The 16,429-nt window shown below is 43.9% G+C and overlaps 1 protein-coding gene across 9 annotated transcripts in view; it reads left to right on the plus strand.

Annotated features, from left to right (window-relative positions):
- The window catches only part of ALDH18A1 (aldehyde dehydrogenase 18 family member A1), a 127,379-nt gene extending 111,509 nt beyond the window's left edge, over nucleotides 1–15,870 (plus strand). For all 9 annotated transcript variants that reach the window (XM_074999399.1, XM_074999400.1, XM_074999396.1 and 6 more), the window contains 3 exons: nucleotides 10,663–10,849; nucleotides 11,174–11,269; nucleotides 14,908–15,870. In XM_074999399.1, the coding sequence (XP_074855500.1) occupies nucleotides 10,663–10,849; nucleotides 11,174–11,269; nucleotides 14,908–15,089 (465 nt within the window). In that variant the 3' untranslated portion in view covers nucleotides 15,090–15,870. The remainder of the gene's footprint in view (nucleotides 1–10,662; nucleotides 10,850–11,173; nucleotides 11,270–14,907) is intronic.
- Nucleotides 15,871–16,429: the final 559 nt, after the last annotated feature.

Genomic DNA, 16,429 nt, shown 5'->3' on the forward strand with positions numbered 1-16,429 from the left:
TCCAGGCTGGGAGAGAGGAAAGGATTGTGGGAGGGAGTGCTGACATCAGCTGGGTGTGTGGGCTCTGAAGTGGTACTGGGGATGAGGGCATAGAGGTGTAGGAGAGGGAACCTGGCCGATGGGTTGGGGCTGAAGGATTCAGAATACAGGAGGGAGCTGTGATTTGAAGCTCGGGGTTGAAGTTCATGAGGGCTCTGGGCTGGGCCTGGGGATGATGGGGTTGGGATGCAGGAGGAGGCTGCAGGGTAGAGGAGGGGGCTCAGGTTTGGGGGTTATGGGAGGGGATATGGTCTCTGGGTTGAGAATTTGTTGGAGTAGCTCAGTATAGGCTCTGTACTTGGTGGGTTTTGGGGTGGTGCCAAACGTGAGGTTTGAGGTGCATCAGGATTTGGGGAGGCTCAGATTGTAATGGGGGGTTGGGTCTTGGATCTTGGGTGCTGCTCCTGGTTAGCTTCATTAAGGCAGGCTGTTTGTTATCTGTGAGAGCTGAGGCAATGCACTTCATCCCAGAAACAATCAGCAGGTCTGGCTTCTGGGGATGTGGGGGTGCATGAATCTCTGTGGCATGGCATGCATGCTGCTATCATCCATAAGCAGTGGTGTCCAGCTCCAACTGGCTGGGACTTGGCCATTGCTGGGAGATTTGGGTCAGAGCTCACAGAATCATGGGGCTGGAAGGGACCTCAGGAGGTCATCAAGTCCAGCCCTCTGCTTCAAGCAGGATCAATCCAGGACCTTGTCCAGCCGGGACTTAAAAACCTCAAGGGATGGAGAATCCACTACCTCTCTAGGCAATGTATTCTGATGCTTCACCACCCTCCGGGTGAAGTAGTTTTTCCTAATATCTAACCTACACCTCTCCCTCTTCAACTTCAGACCATTACTCCTCGTTCTGCCATCTGACACCACTGAGAACAGTTTCTGACCCTCCTCTTTAGAGCTCCCCTTCAGGAAGTTGAAGGCTGCTATTAAATTCTCTTCTGTAAACTAAACAAGCCCAAATCCCTCAGCCTATCCTCATAACCCCTTAATCATTTTTGTTGCCCTCCACTGAACGTGCTCCAGCAAAGCCACATCCTTTTTACACTGGGGGGCCCAAAACTGGACATAATATTCAAGAAGTGGCCTCACCCATGCCCAATAGAGGAGAATAACTACTTCTCTAGATCTGCGCGAGATGCTCCTCCTAATGCATCCTAGTATGCTGTTAGCTTTCTTGGCTACAAGGGCACACTGTTTACTCATATCCAGCCTTTCATCCACCACAACCCCTAGGTCCCTTTCCATCGTACTGCTGCTGAGCCAGTCAGTCCCTAGCCTGTAACAATGCTTGAGATTCTTCCGCCCCAGGTGCAGGACTCTACACTTCTCCTTATTGAACCGCATCAGATTTTTTTTGACCCAGTCCTCCAATTTATCCAGGTCACTCTGGATGCTCTCTCTACCCTGCAATGTATATACCTCTCCCCTTAGTTTTGTGTCATCTGCAAATTTGCTGAAGGTGCAATCCAGTTCCTCCTCCAGGTCATTAATAAAGATGTTGAACAACACTGGCCTCAGAATCGAGTCTTGCTCAGGGGTGAGGTTAGTGTTCGGAGCCCTTTGGCATCTACCTTGGAGCCAGACCTGCTGCTGGCTGCTTCTCTGCTTGCTCCAGTGCAGAACTGCCACAGCTGTGGCAGTTTTATGCTGGTGCCAGGAGCGAAAGGCCCTTCTCCCCTGGCCATGGCAGCTTCAGGGCTTTGGGAGAATCATCTCTCTCTTCTGCAGCCCTGAGGCGCTGCATAGAAATTAATAGCCAGTGCATGGGGCTTAGTACCAAGCTGCATGGCCATGCAGCTTACAGGGTACTTAACCTGCCAGCACCCATTCTTTGGTAGTCCCTTTTATCTGTCTTATTCTTGCGCAATATTTCAGTTTTCCACAACCACTCTCCTGTTCCTTCCTCTTCCTCTGCTCCTTCGCACAGAATCACAGGGCTGGAAGGGACCTCAGGAGGTCATCTAGTCCAGCCTCCTGCTTCAAGCAGGATCAACCCCCACAGTGATTCCAGCCAGGACCTTGTCCAGCCGGGACGTAAAAACCTCAAGGGATGCAGAATCCACCATCTCTCTAGGCAACGCATTCCAATGCTTCACCACCCTCCTGGTGAAGTAGTTTTTCCTAATATCTAACCCACACCTCTCCCTCTTCAACTTCAGACCATTACTCCTTGTTCTGCCATCTGACACCACTGAGAACATTTTCTCACCCTCCTCTTTAGAGATCCCTTTCAGGAAGTTGAAGGGTGCTATTAAATCACCTCTAAGTCTTCTCTTCTGTAAACTAAACAAGCCCAAATCCCTCAGCCTATCCTCATAGTCTTGTGCTCCAGACCCTTAATCATTTTTGTTGCCCTTCACTGAACCTGCTCCAGCAAATCCACATCCTTTTTATACTGGGGAGCCTAAAACTGGACACAATATTCCAGATGTGGCCCCACCAGTGCCACATAAAGAGGAATAATTACTTCTCTAGATCTGCTCGAAATTCTCCTCCTAATGCACCCTCACATGCCGTTAGCCTTCTTGGCTACAAGGGCACACTGTTTACTCATATCCAGCCTTTCATCCACCATAACCCCTAGGTCACTTTCGATTGTACTGCTGCTGAGCCAGTCGGTCCCCAGCCTGTAACGATGCTTTGGATTCTTCCGTCCCAGGTGCAGGACTTTACACTTCTCCTTATTGAACCACATCAGATTTCTTTGGCCCAGTCCTCCAGTTTATTCAGGTCCTTCTGGATTCTCTCTCTACCCTCCAATGAATCTGCCTCTCCCCCTAGTTTTTTGTCATCCGCAAACTTGCTGAGGGTGCAATCCAGTCCCTCATCCACGTCGTTAATGAATATGTTGAATAACACCGGCTCCAGAACTGAGCCTTGTGGCACTCTGCTTGAAACAGACCGCCATCCAGATATTGATCCGTTGACCACTACCCGTTGGGCCCAACCATCAAGCCAGCTTTCTATCCATCTTATAGTCCAGGGATCCAATCCACATTTCCTTAACTTATGGACAAGAATGTTTGTGGGAGACCATATCAAAAGCCTTGTTGAAGTCAAGGTATATCACATCCACTGACTTCCCCATGTCCACAGAGCTTGTTACCTCGTCATAGAAGCTAATCAGATTAGTCAGGCAGGACTTGCCCCTGGTGAATCCATGTTGGCTACTTTTGATCATTTTCCCCTCTTCCAAGTACTCCAAAACAGAGTCCTGGAGGATTCCCTCCATTATTTTCCCAGGGATTGAAGTAAGGCTGACAGGTCTATTGTTCCCTGGATTGTCCTTCTTTCCTTTTTTAAAGATGGGCACTATGTTTGTCTTCTTCCAGTCATCCAGTATCTCCCGTGATCTCCAAGAGTCTTCAAGGATAATGGCCAAAGGTTCGGCAATGACCTCTGCCAATTCCCTCAGTACCCTGGGGTGCATTAAATCCAGACCCATGGATTTGTGTACTTCTAGTTTTTCTAGATAGCTCAGAACTTGTTCCTTCCCTACAGATGGGTGCCCTTCACCTTCCCATACTGCATTGTCTAGGACCGTCATATGGAAGTTGACTTTGTCTGTGAAAACTGAGGCAAAAAAAGCATTGAGTACTTCAGCTTTTCGTGCATCATCTGTCACTAGGTTACCTCCCTCTTCTAGTAATGGCCCCACACCTTCTCTGATAACCTGTTTATTGGTCACATGCCTGTAGAAACCCTTCTTGTTACTCTTCACATCCCTTGCCAGCTGCAGTTCCAACTGTGCTTTTGCTTTCCTGATTACTGCCCGGCATTCTCCAGCTGTATGTTTATACTCTTCCTTAGTCAGCTGTCCACGTTTCCATTTCTTGTATGCATCCTTTTTGAATTTAAGGTGACTAAGGATTTCCCTGTTAAGCCAAGCTGGTTGCCTACCATGTCTGCATTTCTTACTATGCAGCGGGATTGTTTGTTCCTGTGCCTTCAGTAAGACTTCTTTAAAATACTGCCAGTTCTCTTCAACTCTTTTCCCCTTCATCTTCATTTCCCAAGGGATCCTGCTCATCCATTCTGTCAGGAAGTCAAAGTCTGCTCTTCTGAAATCAAGGGGCTGTATGTTACTGCTCACCTTTCTTACCTTTGTCCGGTTCCTGAAATCTACGATTTCATGGTCGCTGCAGCCCAGGTTCCCTCCCACTTCTACTTCTTCTATTTCTTCCCTGTTTGTGAGCAGCAGGCCAAGTTGCGCACGGCCCCTGGTCAGTTCCTTCAGCACTTGTACCGAGAAGTTATCCCTAGCATTCTCCAAAAACTTCCTGGACTGTCTGTGTGCTGATGTATCGGTCTCCCAACAAATGTCTGGATGATGAAAGTCTCCCATGAGAACCAGGGCCTGTGATTTGGAAGCTTCACTTAGCTGCCTGAAGAAAGCCTCATCTGTCTCCTCTCCCTGATCTGGCGGTCTATAACAGACACCAACTACAACATCACCTTTGTTACTTCCACCTCGATGCTTAACCCAAAGACACTCAACTGGATTTTCTCCTTCCTCATACTGGAGCTCTGAGCAATCATACTGCTCCTTCACAAAGAGCTCAGCTCCTCCTCCTTTTCTCCCCTTTCTGTCCTTCCTAAACAATTTATAACCTTCCATGACCGTGCTCCAGTTATGCGAATTGTCCCACCAAGTCTCCGTTATTCCAACCACCTCAAGCTTGTGTGACTGTGCCAGGGCCTCTAATTCTTCCTGTTTATTCCCCAGGCTTCTGGCATTAGTGTACCAGCATCTTAGAGAAGGGGCCGATTGGCCCACTTTCTCCTCTTCACCCAAGAAATTCACTTGATTGTTCCCTCCTCCTTCCCCACTTACCTCCGGGCTTGTCACCTTCCCCTGACAAACCTAGTTTAAAGCACTCCTCACTAGGTTTGCAAGGCTGCCCGCAAAGATGCTCTTTCCTCTTTTAGTGAGGTGGATCCTGTCTCTTCTCAGCGATCCCTGCTCATGAAACAGAATCCAAAGGTCAAAGAAACCAAATCCTTCCCTGCTGCACCACTTATGCAACCATGCATTTATCTCTGTGAGTCGATGATCCCTACGTGGACCCCTTCCTTCCACACGAAGGATAGACAAGAAGACCACCTGTGCTCCGTATTCCTTGATCATCTTCCCTAGGGTTACGTAATCTGCTGTGATCTCGTCAAAGTTGTTCTTGGCTTTATCATTGGTTCCTGCATGGAGAAGTAGGAAGGGGTAATAGTCTACAGGTTTAAGAATTTTTGGCAGCGACTCTGTAATATCCCGAATTCTAGCTCCAGGCAAGCAGCAAACTTGCTGGGATTCTAGGTCTGGGCAGCAGATGGATGACTCCGTCCCTCTTAGAAGGGAGTCCCAGACCACCACCACTCGTCTTTTTCTCTTAGGGGTGGTGGTCATAGAACTCCCATCCCTAGGACTGCGCATCCCATGCCTTCTAAACCATGGGAATTTTTTCAGATACCTCGCAGGGATGTATCAGCCCCAGTTATCTCTGCCGTATCACCTGTGGAGAGAGGCTGAAAGCGGTTACTTAGCTCCACTGGAATTGGAGAGGCTGGAACTGGTTTTTTCCTCCTGGAGGAAACATGCTTCCAGTTCTCCTCCTTGTTTTGGGTAGCCTGCTGTTCCTGTAGTATTATCTGTTGCCTTCTATCCAGAAAGTCTTCACCCTCTCTGATGGACCTGAGGGTTGATATTTGTGCCTCAGGTCCTTTAACCTTCTCTTCTAAAATGGCTACTAGCTTACACTTGGTACATAGAAAATCCTTTCTATCGTTCAGGAGGAAGACAAACATGGCACATGACGTGCAGGTCATGACAACAGACCTCTCACCAGCCATATCACTCTCCATTTTTTCCCTTTTCAGAGATCCCTTATTTGTTTCTAGTGCCACCTTGAAGGGCACAAGAGAAACACCGTATAAGAAGGCTCCTCCCAAAGGCGAACTCCCAGGCAAACTCCCTGTTAGCTGCTCCTGTTCGCTGGGGCTGCCTTCTTATAGGGCTGCTAGCTGGTTAGGCCCGGCTCAGAGCCTTTGCCTCCAATCTAATCAGCACTTGAAGGCCCACCTGGAAGGAAGCTTCCCCAGTTCACACCTTGCAAACTTGCCAAACACGCTTTCCAACTGCCCCTCTCTGCAAAACAGATGCTCAGGCACACAGGCCGCTATGCAAACTGCCCCTCACTGCAAAATGAAACAAATGCACAGACACCACAGACAGAAATTCAACCCACCAGCTCACAATGCAGCCCTCTCAAATGCCACACTTACCTGAGCTCCTCTAGGATGCTTTCCCAGGCAAACTCCCTGTTAGCTGCTAAACTGCTCAGTCAGTGAGCCCGGCCCTGGTTCAGGCCGGGGCAGCAGGTGAACAGTCAGTGAGCCTGGCCCTGGTTCAGGGCAGGGTGGCAGATGAACAGTCAGTGAGCCCGGTGCTGGCAAACAAATAACGACCAAAGTGGTGTGGCATGGGAGAGGTGAGGGGCTGCCTCTCCAGGGGTGGGTTAGGGAGACAAAAGGCCCTCCCACTCCACTGCATCCTGGCCCGGGGCCCTAGCGACAGCTCTCACCATGAGCTGGGTAGTGGGGATCCAGGCTGCAACACATTACCATGGGCTCAGATGGGGCATTCCCTGGGCCACTTCCTACCACCACCTCCATTGGTGATGGGTCCCACTTGGAGTGCTCAGCAAGCTCAAGAAAGTGGTTCATCTCCAGATAAGAAACAGCTGGCAGGTCCGGCCAATTGAGCATCTCCACATTATTTGGATAGTGTGCAGGGGGCAGTACCATGGGTCCAGCAGTTCTGAGGCCTCAGCATTGTGGGCAACAGGCAGGACTCCAGGCTCGTTCCCATTCTGAATCTCTGGGGTTGCTGGCCACGAGCAGGAGCTCTGGCAGGGCCTCAGGGTGTGAGGTTCTCCACAGGCCCAAGGGCCCCAGTAGGTCAGGAAAGTCTGGGTACCTGGCTAACGGAAGGCTTGGCTGCAGCTCTCTGGGTTGATCAGGGCAGCTGGCCGGTGGCTCTTGCTGGCCTGACAGTCTGGCCCCTGTCACTCAGCTTTGGTTCCCAGTAATCTTGTCAGAGGCCTTTGCCCTGCTCAGAGGCCAGCCTTTTAATGAGCTTCAAGCCCTGCCTCTGGTACTTCCGGTCCTGCTGCTCTCTGGGGGGGTGGGGCACAGTTGTTCTGGTCCCACCCACCAAGGTCTCTGAGAGGCCTCTGAGTCAGGGGGAGGCCCCTGCACCTCGCTACAGGAACAATCAGTTTCAATCATACAAAATGGGAGTCTAGGAAGGTGTACTGCAGAAAGGATTTAGGGGTCATAGTAGACCACAAGCTAAATGAGTCAAAAGTGTGACATTGTTGCAAAAAAAGTGAACATCACTCTGTGATTTATTAACAAGTGTTGCGAGGAAGACATGAGAAGGAATTCTTCTGCTCTGGACGGCACTGATTGGGCCTCAGTTGGTGTATTGTGTCCAGTTCTGGGCACTATGTTTCAAGAAAGATGTGGAGAAATTGGGGATGGTACAGCGAAGAGCAGCAAAAATGATTGAAGATCAAGAAAACATGACATATAAGGGGAGATTGAAACAATAGTTTGAAAAAGGGAAGATGAGAGGGGACTCGATGGCAGCTTTCAAGCACCTAAAAGGGTGTTAGAAAACTTACTGTCTTTAACCTCTGATAGGAAAAGAAGCAATGGGCTTACACTGGAACAAGGGAGTTATAGGTTGGACATTAGAAAAAAATGTCCGGTCAGGGTGGTTAAACAATGGAATAAGTTGCCTAGGGAGGTTGTGAAATCTCCATTATTGGAAATATTTAAGAGTGGATTGGATAGGCATCTGTTGGGTATTATCTAGATGGTGCTTGATCCTGCCATGAGGGCAGGGGACTGGACTTGATGACCTTAAGGTCTCTTCCAATTCTAGTACTCTGTTATAGGTTAGTATATATATTTCACCTCATTGTCATATACATCCATTCATTGCCATGATGCATTTGCAGTCAACCTTCCAGAAAATTGGTGTCAGCTCATGTCTGTTTTGCTGAAGTTGTATACGTAAACCTCACCCATACATCCTACTTCCAGTCCCTTACGAATTACTTACTTTTATCTATGCCAAACTCCATAGGCCTCAAACTCATGTTAACAGCTACAGCCCATGTCTTTCAGAATACAGATCTTTAGGTTCCTTGCTGTACTGCTGAATACAAAAAAGCAGAATATAATGCACAACTGTAACTATAATAGAGGTAAACAGGACTATGACACTCCTGTGGGTATAAACTGTGCCACATGACCATGCTATATCACTTTACAGGGTAATGAAAAGCGAGCAGTAACCCCTCTTGTTTATACTTCTGCCTCTTGTAGCAGAAATAATTTATTGAAAAGACAGCATATGAATCCTGATATTTTGGGTCTGCCATCCCTGTGACTGGAAATTTATTCACGCCCTTACTGAGGTTCTTTCCCCTTTTCTGGACTTGACCATGATTGACTAGCTAGACTGTGATATGGTCAAAACCATATCCTGGCTTGCTGCACAGCTGGATCCCTTAGTTGCTTCTCTTCCATACATCTCTTTTTTTCAAGTCTGCCTCCTTCCTTTTGTTCATTGATTTGACCCATAACTCAGGATCCTCAGAGGTATCTGTGGTGCTGTGAGTGGTGTGATCTCTGAGTATGGCATGCAGCTTTGTAAAAACAGCCTGTCTTTGGCTTGGCATCAGGTAAATTGAGGGCCTCCCTTACTTTCTGGTATGCCTGGCACAGCAACTTGGCTTTCACACAGCACTGCTGCTGTGTCCTGTTACACCCTTTGTCCTGCATCCCTGAGCAGTCATCTTATAGATGTCAGTGTTACTACAGCAGTTGCAGAGCTATGCCTACATAGTCATTTCTCTTCTACAAGGCCAGGAGATTAGTATAACCTGCCTATTCCAGTCAAGAGCATGTGACTGGCATAGTCAGCTGGGCATCGCCACTCAACAATGGAAAGCTGCTAGGTGTGTGCACCAAGCTGGGCAATGAGGCAAAGATATTTCAAAAATTTACAGAGCTTTAAAGGGCTCCTGGGCAATGGAGTTCATGATGGTGACCAGAGCAGTTGGGGTAAGGCATTGTGGGACAGCTGCTGGAGGACAAATGGGTTTGACATTAAGTAACCGTGTCTGCAGTCACACTGCATTGACTTAAGTACATTAGTCAGAGATCTGTGATGATCAAGGGGGTGAAGTTACTGTGTTAATGTAATAGGCTGCTTATATTGGTGGGGAGACCGATAAAAGTGTGGACTAGAATTAGGTTGACATAAGCTGTCTTGCATCTACGTAACGGTAATGTAGACCAAGCCAGAGAATTTCATCAAATAATTAATATTATTATTAATATATCAATACATTGTCTTTGTACTACGTCATTCCTCTTGATTTTAAAGACTTTAAGGCCGTGTCTACACTTAGAAAAAACTTCGAAATGGCCATGCTAATGGCCAAATGGAAGATTACTAATGAGGCACTGAAATGAATATTTAGCGCCTCATTAGTATGCCACCGGCTGTGGCACTTCGAAAGTGCCGCATTTAGCTTGTGCACTGTTCGTCCACACAAGGGTCCTGTTTGAAAGGACCCTGCAACATCAGCTGATAGGATTAAGGGGATTTTGATGTTTGCGGGGTCCTTTTGAAAAGGACCCCTGTGTGGACAAACCGCGCATGAGCAAAACGCGGCATGGCCAGCGGCATGCTAGTGAGGCACTGAATATTCATTTCAGCGCCTCATTCGTATTCTTCAATTTGGCCATTAGCATGGCCATTTCAAAGTTTTTTCTAAGTGTAGCCGTAGCCTAAGTGATGACTAGTAAGTAGTAGTAATATTTTCTGATTTTTAATTAACATTGCTAATGTTATTTCCAGTTTGCATTTGTATTGCTTCATCTTTCAGACTTTTTTCTTTTCTTTTTTGTAGAAAGTTGGAAGTTGTTGTTAACCTAATAGATCTTAAGGAGAGAAGGGATCATTATATCACCTAGTCTGACCTCCTTTACAATTTACATCAGAGAAATGCATTCACTTCATCCTGATGAAATCTCCGTTTAACCGTCACATTGCTAAACTATATAGGTTGAGTGCCTTAGTCTCTTGCTGTACAGTGTCTTTTTCTAGACTTTGATCGTTCTTGTAGCTTTTCACTGAACTTTCACTCCAGTATTTTAATTACCATTTTTGAAGCGTGAAAACCAGAACTAGGCACATACTGCAGTGATGATGTCGCTAATACCATATCATGTGCAATGTTGCCTCTTTACACCTGTTTGATATTCTTCAATTTATACATCAAAAGATTGGTTAGCCCTTTTTAGCTACAACATGATACTAATACCGATGCTCAGTTGGCTATCCACTGTGATTCAAAATTGAATCCTTTTATTAGTTCCCATCAAGTTCTCTGAAATAGCTCCTACAGCTAATGATGTAAAACTCTGTTCATGAGTCCAGATAAGCTAAGACCTTTATGCTGCAGCTGACTTATTGCCTAGTAAGAATCTGATTCAGAAGTGGCCATTCAGTCTACAAGATCAATACTATCAGATCCTCTGTTCTTGCAGGTGAAGATTCATGCTGGTCCCAAATTTGCTTCGTATTTGACTTTCAGTCCTTCAGAAGTAAAATCGCTCCGCACGGAATACGGTGATCTAGAGTGTTGCATTGAGGTGGTGGACAGTGTCCAGGAAGCAATTGACCACATCCACAAGTATGGAAGTTCACACACAGATGTTATCATCACAGAGAATGGTTAGTGATCTGAATGGCTCTCTTCAGTCTATTCCTGGTATGTGAAGTTACCTGTCCTGAATTGGTTCTCCTTACGAGGGGTGGAGAACTTTGTATTTTATTTCTTCCTTTTCTGAGGATCTCATTCTCCTTTTTGCAGATCCAAATATTTGATATTTGTGCTGTGTAGAAAGAGACCAGTGAGCATTGTTTTGGTCATTGATGCAGTTAACAGCTACTTACATTGCATTACATCTGTTCAGGTTTTCATAACGTACCCACCAATTACTTGGTTAGAGTGCCTTGTTCCATCTCTATCTATTCAGATTTTTCTCTTTCCCTCAGAGAAAACAGCAGAGTTCTTTCTTCATCATGTGGACAGTGCCTGTGTCTTTTGGAATGCCAGCACCCGTTTCTCTGATGGATATCGGTTTGGACTTGGTAAGGGGTTGCATGAAATTATTCTGTGCTGCTTGCAGTTGGTGATCTGAATTTGGGGTTTTCACTCTTTTCCCTGAAGTATGACAGAATGCCTGCCTTAGTCCTTTAGAAGGGTATTGTCCCTTCTCTGAGTGCAGTGCTGCCTGCCAATGAGGTTTTTACAGAACTTAATAAAAGAAAGGAAGAAAAGGAGTAAAAGCAGAAACTTCAACCTTTCACTCTATAGGACTGAGACAGTTTGGTGGGTCAAATTAACTGGAGCATAATCATAAAATATGCTATGTAATCCAGATTAAATGAAAAACAAAGGTGTAATAGTGCTATACTACAGTAGCCTTTAGATCCCTTAATCAAAATTGATGCTCCATTTTACTGAGCACAGGACATGCACCTATCAAGAGAGATCATATACTGAAGTCACAATAGTTGGATTCTATTCTCATTATTTTCAGTTCCAGCATGGTTTCACTGCACACACACACTCAAGAATTGTGACTGTCAGTTATTTAAAAGCAGAATGTTTTTCAAGATTTGTGTCAAATTCCATGTACCTGGAAATTGGAATTCGATTAAAATGCACAAAAAGCATCTAAGATTGGTTTATTTAATAAAACTGTAAATATGCTGAATCAGAAAATTTCAAAATATATTTTGTATTTAAAACTAACTAATTCATTAATGCAAGTTTAGCTGTAGTTAGTGAACAGAATTGCTTGTTTCTAGTCACTCAAGTCCTTGAAAATTTTAGAAATAGTCAATTTCATCTTCAGAACTCATTCTTTATTCATAGATTACAAGAAGAAAACAAACTCTCCGGCCATTTCAACTGCCTATTAATTTTTCAACTTTGGATTAAATAACAATGACATTGCAGAGTTTGAATAAACTGAAAGATAGAAAATATTGTGTACACATCTGCTGAAGAGGCTGCTGCTGTCAAAAGCTCATTTAGCACTGCAGCAAACTCTGCTGCCAGGTATTTAGCCAAGAGTTCCACTAGTGTAGTGGTTTGATTTTCTTCATAACATTTCTTCAGCAAGCATGTACTACTTTACTATTATCAGCAGTTAATGTAAATTATTGTAATAGGTTATAGTACATTATAGATTACTACAGGTTGTCATAGTTTCAATTTTAATTTTAAATTCTTTTCCACAAAGCCTATTTAAATCAAATTATATTTTAAAATCAGTTTTTATCCATCCTCTCGATAGAACTAGAAGTGAATATGTTGTACCCTCCCAACTCTCATCACATACTTCAGCAAGCAGTATTACTGGCTACTAAAATGTCAGAACTGAAGTGAGGGAGAGAGAAAAGGTAGTGCAGTAGAAGAACTTAATGACTTTTCTTGTGATTCAAGAGGCAGCAGCACCAGCTTCCGCTTTCCTGGCTTCTGAGATTTGAAGCACTCTTCTTTGGAGTACAACTGCAGGAGATTGCCTCTGTAGCCATTCCAGTTCTGGTAGCAAGAGCACTGCCTGGCCACAACTGTTGCTTCGTGGTCTAAATATCATTAGTGCATGTCCTAGCAGACGGTGCCCTAGAGCAGTGTTTCTCATCCAGGGATACGAATACCCCTGAGGGTACACAGAGGTCTTCTAGGGGTACACTAGTTCATCTAGATATTTGCCTAGTTCTACAACAGGCTACATAAAAAACATTAGTATAGTCAGTAAAATCTAAAAGTTTGTTCAGACAGTGACTTGTTTCTACTGTTATATACCTTGTGCTGAAATGTAAGTACAATATTACTGTTCCAATTCGTTTATTTGATATTAAGGTGGTAGAAAGTCAGCAAGTTTTCAGTAGGAATCTGCTGTGATATTTTGGCATGTTTTTATAAGTATTTTTTAAATGAGGTGTAACTTGGTATGCAAAACAAATCTGACTCTTGAAACAACTGCCAGTCAGACTTTCCAGATTACTGAACCCTTTTCAAGACCTCAGATTACTTTAGGACTATGTTTCTCAACCGGTAGTATGCATACCATTAAGGGGTATGTGAGAGAAGTTTGGGGGTACTTAAGTGTTTGTTTTTTTTTTTTTAAAGGGGGACTTAATTTTAAAAAAAGTTGAGAAACAGTGACCTAGAATAGTGGTTACCAACCTTTTCACTACTGTGGATCCCCAATCACTCCGTCCCCCCCAAACCATTTGAGTGCCCCAAGGGTGTCCAACTCATGGCCTGCAGGCCAGAATTCAGCCTGTGGAGCTTTTTAATCCAGCCCACATAGCCAGCAGTGGCACCATTTTTAAAAAGCGGCTGCGTGGTGGGCTGGATGCAGCTTGCGTGGCTCGTGGGGCTCCTGCAGTGGCTCTGGTGAGTCACTGAGGGTGGGGTGTAGGGTGCCTGGCGACAGGGGCGGCTTGGAGCTGTGTGGCGGGGGCAGTGGTCTGGGGTTGTGAGCGTTAAGCCTGGGGATGTCAGGAGGGGCTGGTTTGGAGTTGTTTTGTGTTCAGCCCCTGGAACATGTAAAAATTTGCTGTGTGGCCCCCGATGAAAAAGGATTGGACGACCCTGACATACCCACTTCAAAGCCAATTTTAGCCCCTATGTATATGTCATTCATTTAAAAAGGAAATGTAAATAATTAAGATTTAAAAAGATACATACTCATTTCTGATGTCATAACAATTTGATAGTATATCTCTTCACAACAAATTACCACAATGATTGGGCCTACATAGCAACAAATAATAAATTTTTGGGTTAGTGATATCCCTGTTGTTGTTTCATTGACATCAAAGACTGGATGTCGGGTTGTAACTTTGCAGTTAATTTAAAACTTATTTTCTGTGATCATTTTTATTTATTTATTTTTTTCATGGACCTCCTGCAATATCTTTGCAGACCCCAGGTTGGGAACTACTGCCTTAGAGTGTGAAGAGCAAAGACACTAAAGCTCAGAGTCAGTCTCAGTTATAGCAAGTTAGGATTTATTTTTTTTAATTAAGATGCCAGATAGGGATCTATTTATGGATTCAGCATATTTTGGAAAATGAAATGTGGCAAGAACAGTAGGACTTAGTACTAAAGTAAAGATGCTTTGTGGTGGTGGTGATGATGATGATGAAGGCAGGAAGAATAAAAACATACATCCGCAGAACAGTACTACTTTTATTTCTAGAATAGAAATTGAACAGTACTGCTCTGGGCCCTGCAAAAATTTAATGGCAAAGACAAGCTAATGGCTTTTCTCTTTCCCTCTTAGATAAAATGAAAATACAGTTAACTCTTTCATATCTGGCATTCTATCATCCAGAACTCTCAAATAACTGGTATTTTAACCATAAGTAAATGTTAGTTACGTTTTCCTTAAGTACAGTATAGTGAAAGTAAATACAAATAAATACAGTTTAAGCTTACAGTGTATAATACTGCAGTTGTTGATGGATAAAGTACTCTGCATACATTTTTGTTTGTTTCTTAATATGTAGTCTTGTTTTTCTTTCATGTTATGCATAGCTAGGTATACCTTTCTATTATCCAAAATATTTGAATATCCAGCAACCTCTAGGTGCCAGTGCTTCTGGATATGAAAGAGTTTACTACATAGAACTGATGATGGAAAATGGTCCCAGCAAAACACTGAGCACAAAATGTCTTTTTATCTAAACCTGCTCCTTGATTGCAGGTGCAGAAGTTGGAATCAGTACTTCTCGTATCCATGCCCGTGGGCCAGTGGGAATTGAGGGGCTGTTAACTACAAAATGGTTGCTGAAAGGGGAGAATCATGTTGTTTCTGACTTCTCTGAACATGGGAGTATGAAGTATCTTCATGAGAGTCTTCCTGTCCCTCAGAGAAGCACCAGCTGAAAACATCTGAGGAAATCACGAGTGTGAAATGTTTACTGAGAATGTTTAGGGTTCAGAGCTCTCTCTGAGGAGGAGATTGTACTTCACCTTCAGATTCGTTGTACCCACACTTTGGCTCCTACAGGTTTTTCTTTGTCACTGCAGTAAAATTAAGACAAATTGATCATATCTATGCCTGAGAATACATGCTTCTGCTTCTTCTGTGTAGCACCAAATACAGCTGTTGCAGACAGGGTCCCCTGATACCACAGCCCTGCATCCCTCAAATCGTAGAAAGGGCTCAGAGGCTCTCCTCTGCCTTCTTTCCTTTCCTTGATTTGTGTGGTGCCATATGTGTATGCTTAGCTCTAGAGATGGGGCCACTTATTCCTCTTAATACCTTCCCATTAGTTTTAAACATTTCCTCTCCTTTTCTGTAACTTTTCAGTTAAGAAAGAAGATAGAGTTTTTTCTGAACTTGTTGTCTCCAATAACTTAGGATCTTGTCCAGCTTTTGAAAATTCAGAAGTGCTATGACAATTATTTTGTCTTTATTTAAATGTTAAATAACACAAGTATAGCAATGTTTTGACCAAAAGATTCTTTTTACTCTGATTGTCTTTTAATTGCTGACCAATATAGATCGATTTCATAGTTACATATTATGTGGATTTCATTATCCTTTTATGAATATTTGTATGAAATATTTTTGCTCTTCGATTTTATATGAAACTTAATTACCTCCAAAAGAGAGTGGCAGCAGTATGCCTTGTTTTTCAAAATAAACTTTATGCAAAATGGTTTGGGATCTTAATCTGTGGATTGCTTGCTACAGAACTTCAATTTTCTGTCTTGAAGGAGTTCACTTAGTTAAGGATGCCAAATGTATGGGGACTGTTGATCACAAGATTAAACTGTTCACCCATTCATTTTTTTTAAATTTTCACTTTTCACCAAAAAAGTAATATTTAATACAGACAAATTGTGCTATTAGTGGTTAAGAGCTCTTGTATTTAAATTCCAAACTGCAGATGCACTTGTTCTTTGTATTTAGACTTCTTATATTTGTGAGCCTCACCTGTTCATGTCATTGACAAAGTGGGAATTTTTTGTAATATTTTTATGGATCCCATGTGCATGCATCATTTTCCCTTTTATGTTGCATTATTATGTGAAAAGAAAGTTTTTGGTCTCAGGAAGACAATCTAAGACACATTTGTAAATAGTGCCTAACTGTCTGGGGCCTTAGGACCCACCTCAGTGGAGCTCTTTACTTAAAAGATGACAAATCCAATTCCCCACATGTGAACAAATAGCAATGATCCGGAAAAATGGCTTCCCCACTTTTCAGCACAGACACT

Source organism: Carettochelys insculpta, chromosome 7 (assembly GCF_033958435.1).
Source record: "Carettochelys insculpta isolate YL-2023 chromosome 7, ASM3395843v1, whole genome shotgun sequence".
Taxonomy (NCBI): Eukaryota; Metazoa; Chordata; order Testudines; family Carettochelyidae; genus Carettochelys; species Carettochelys insculpta.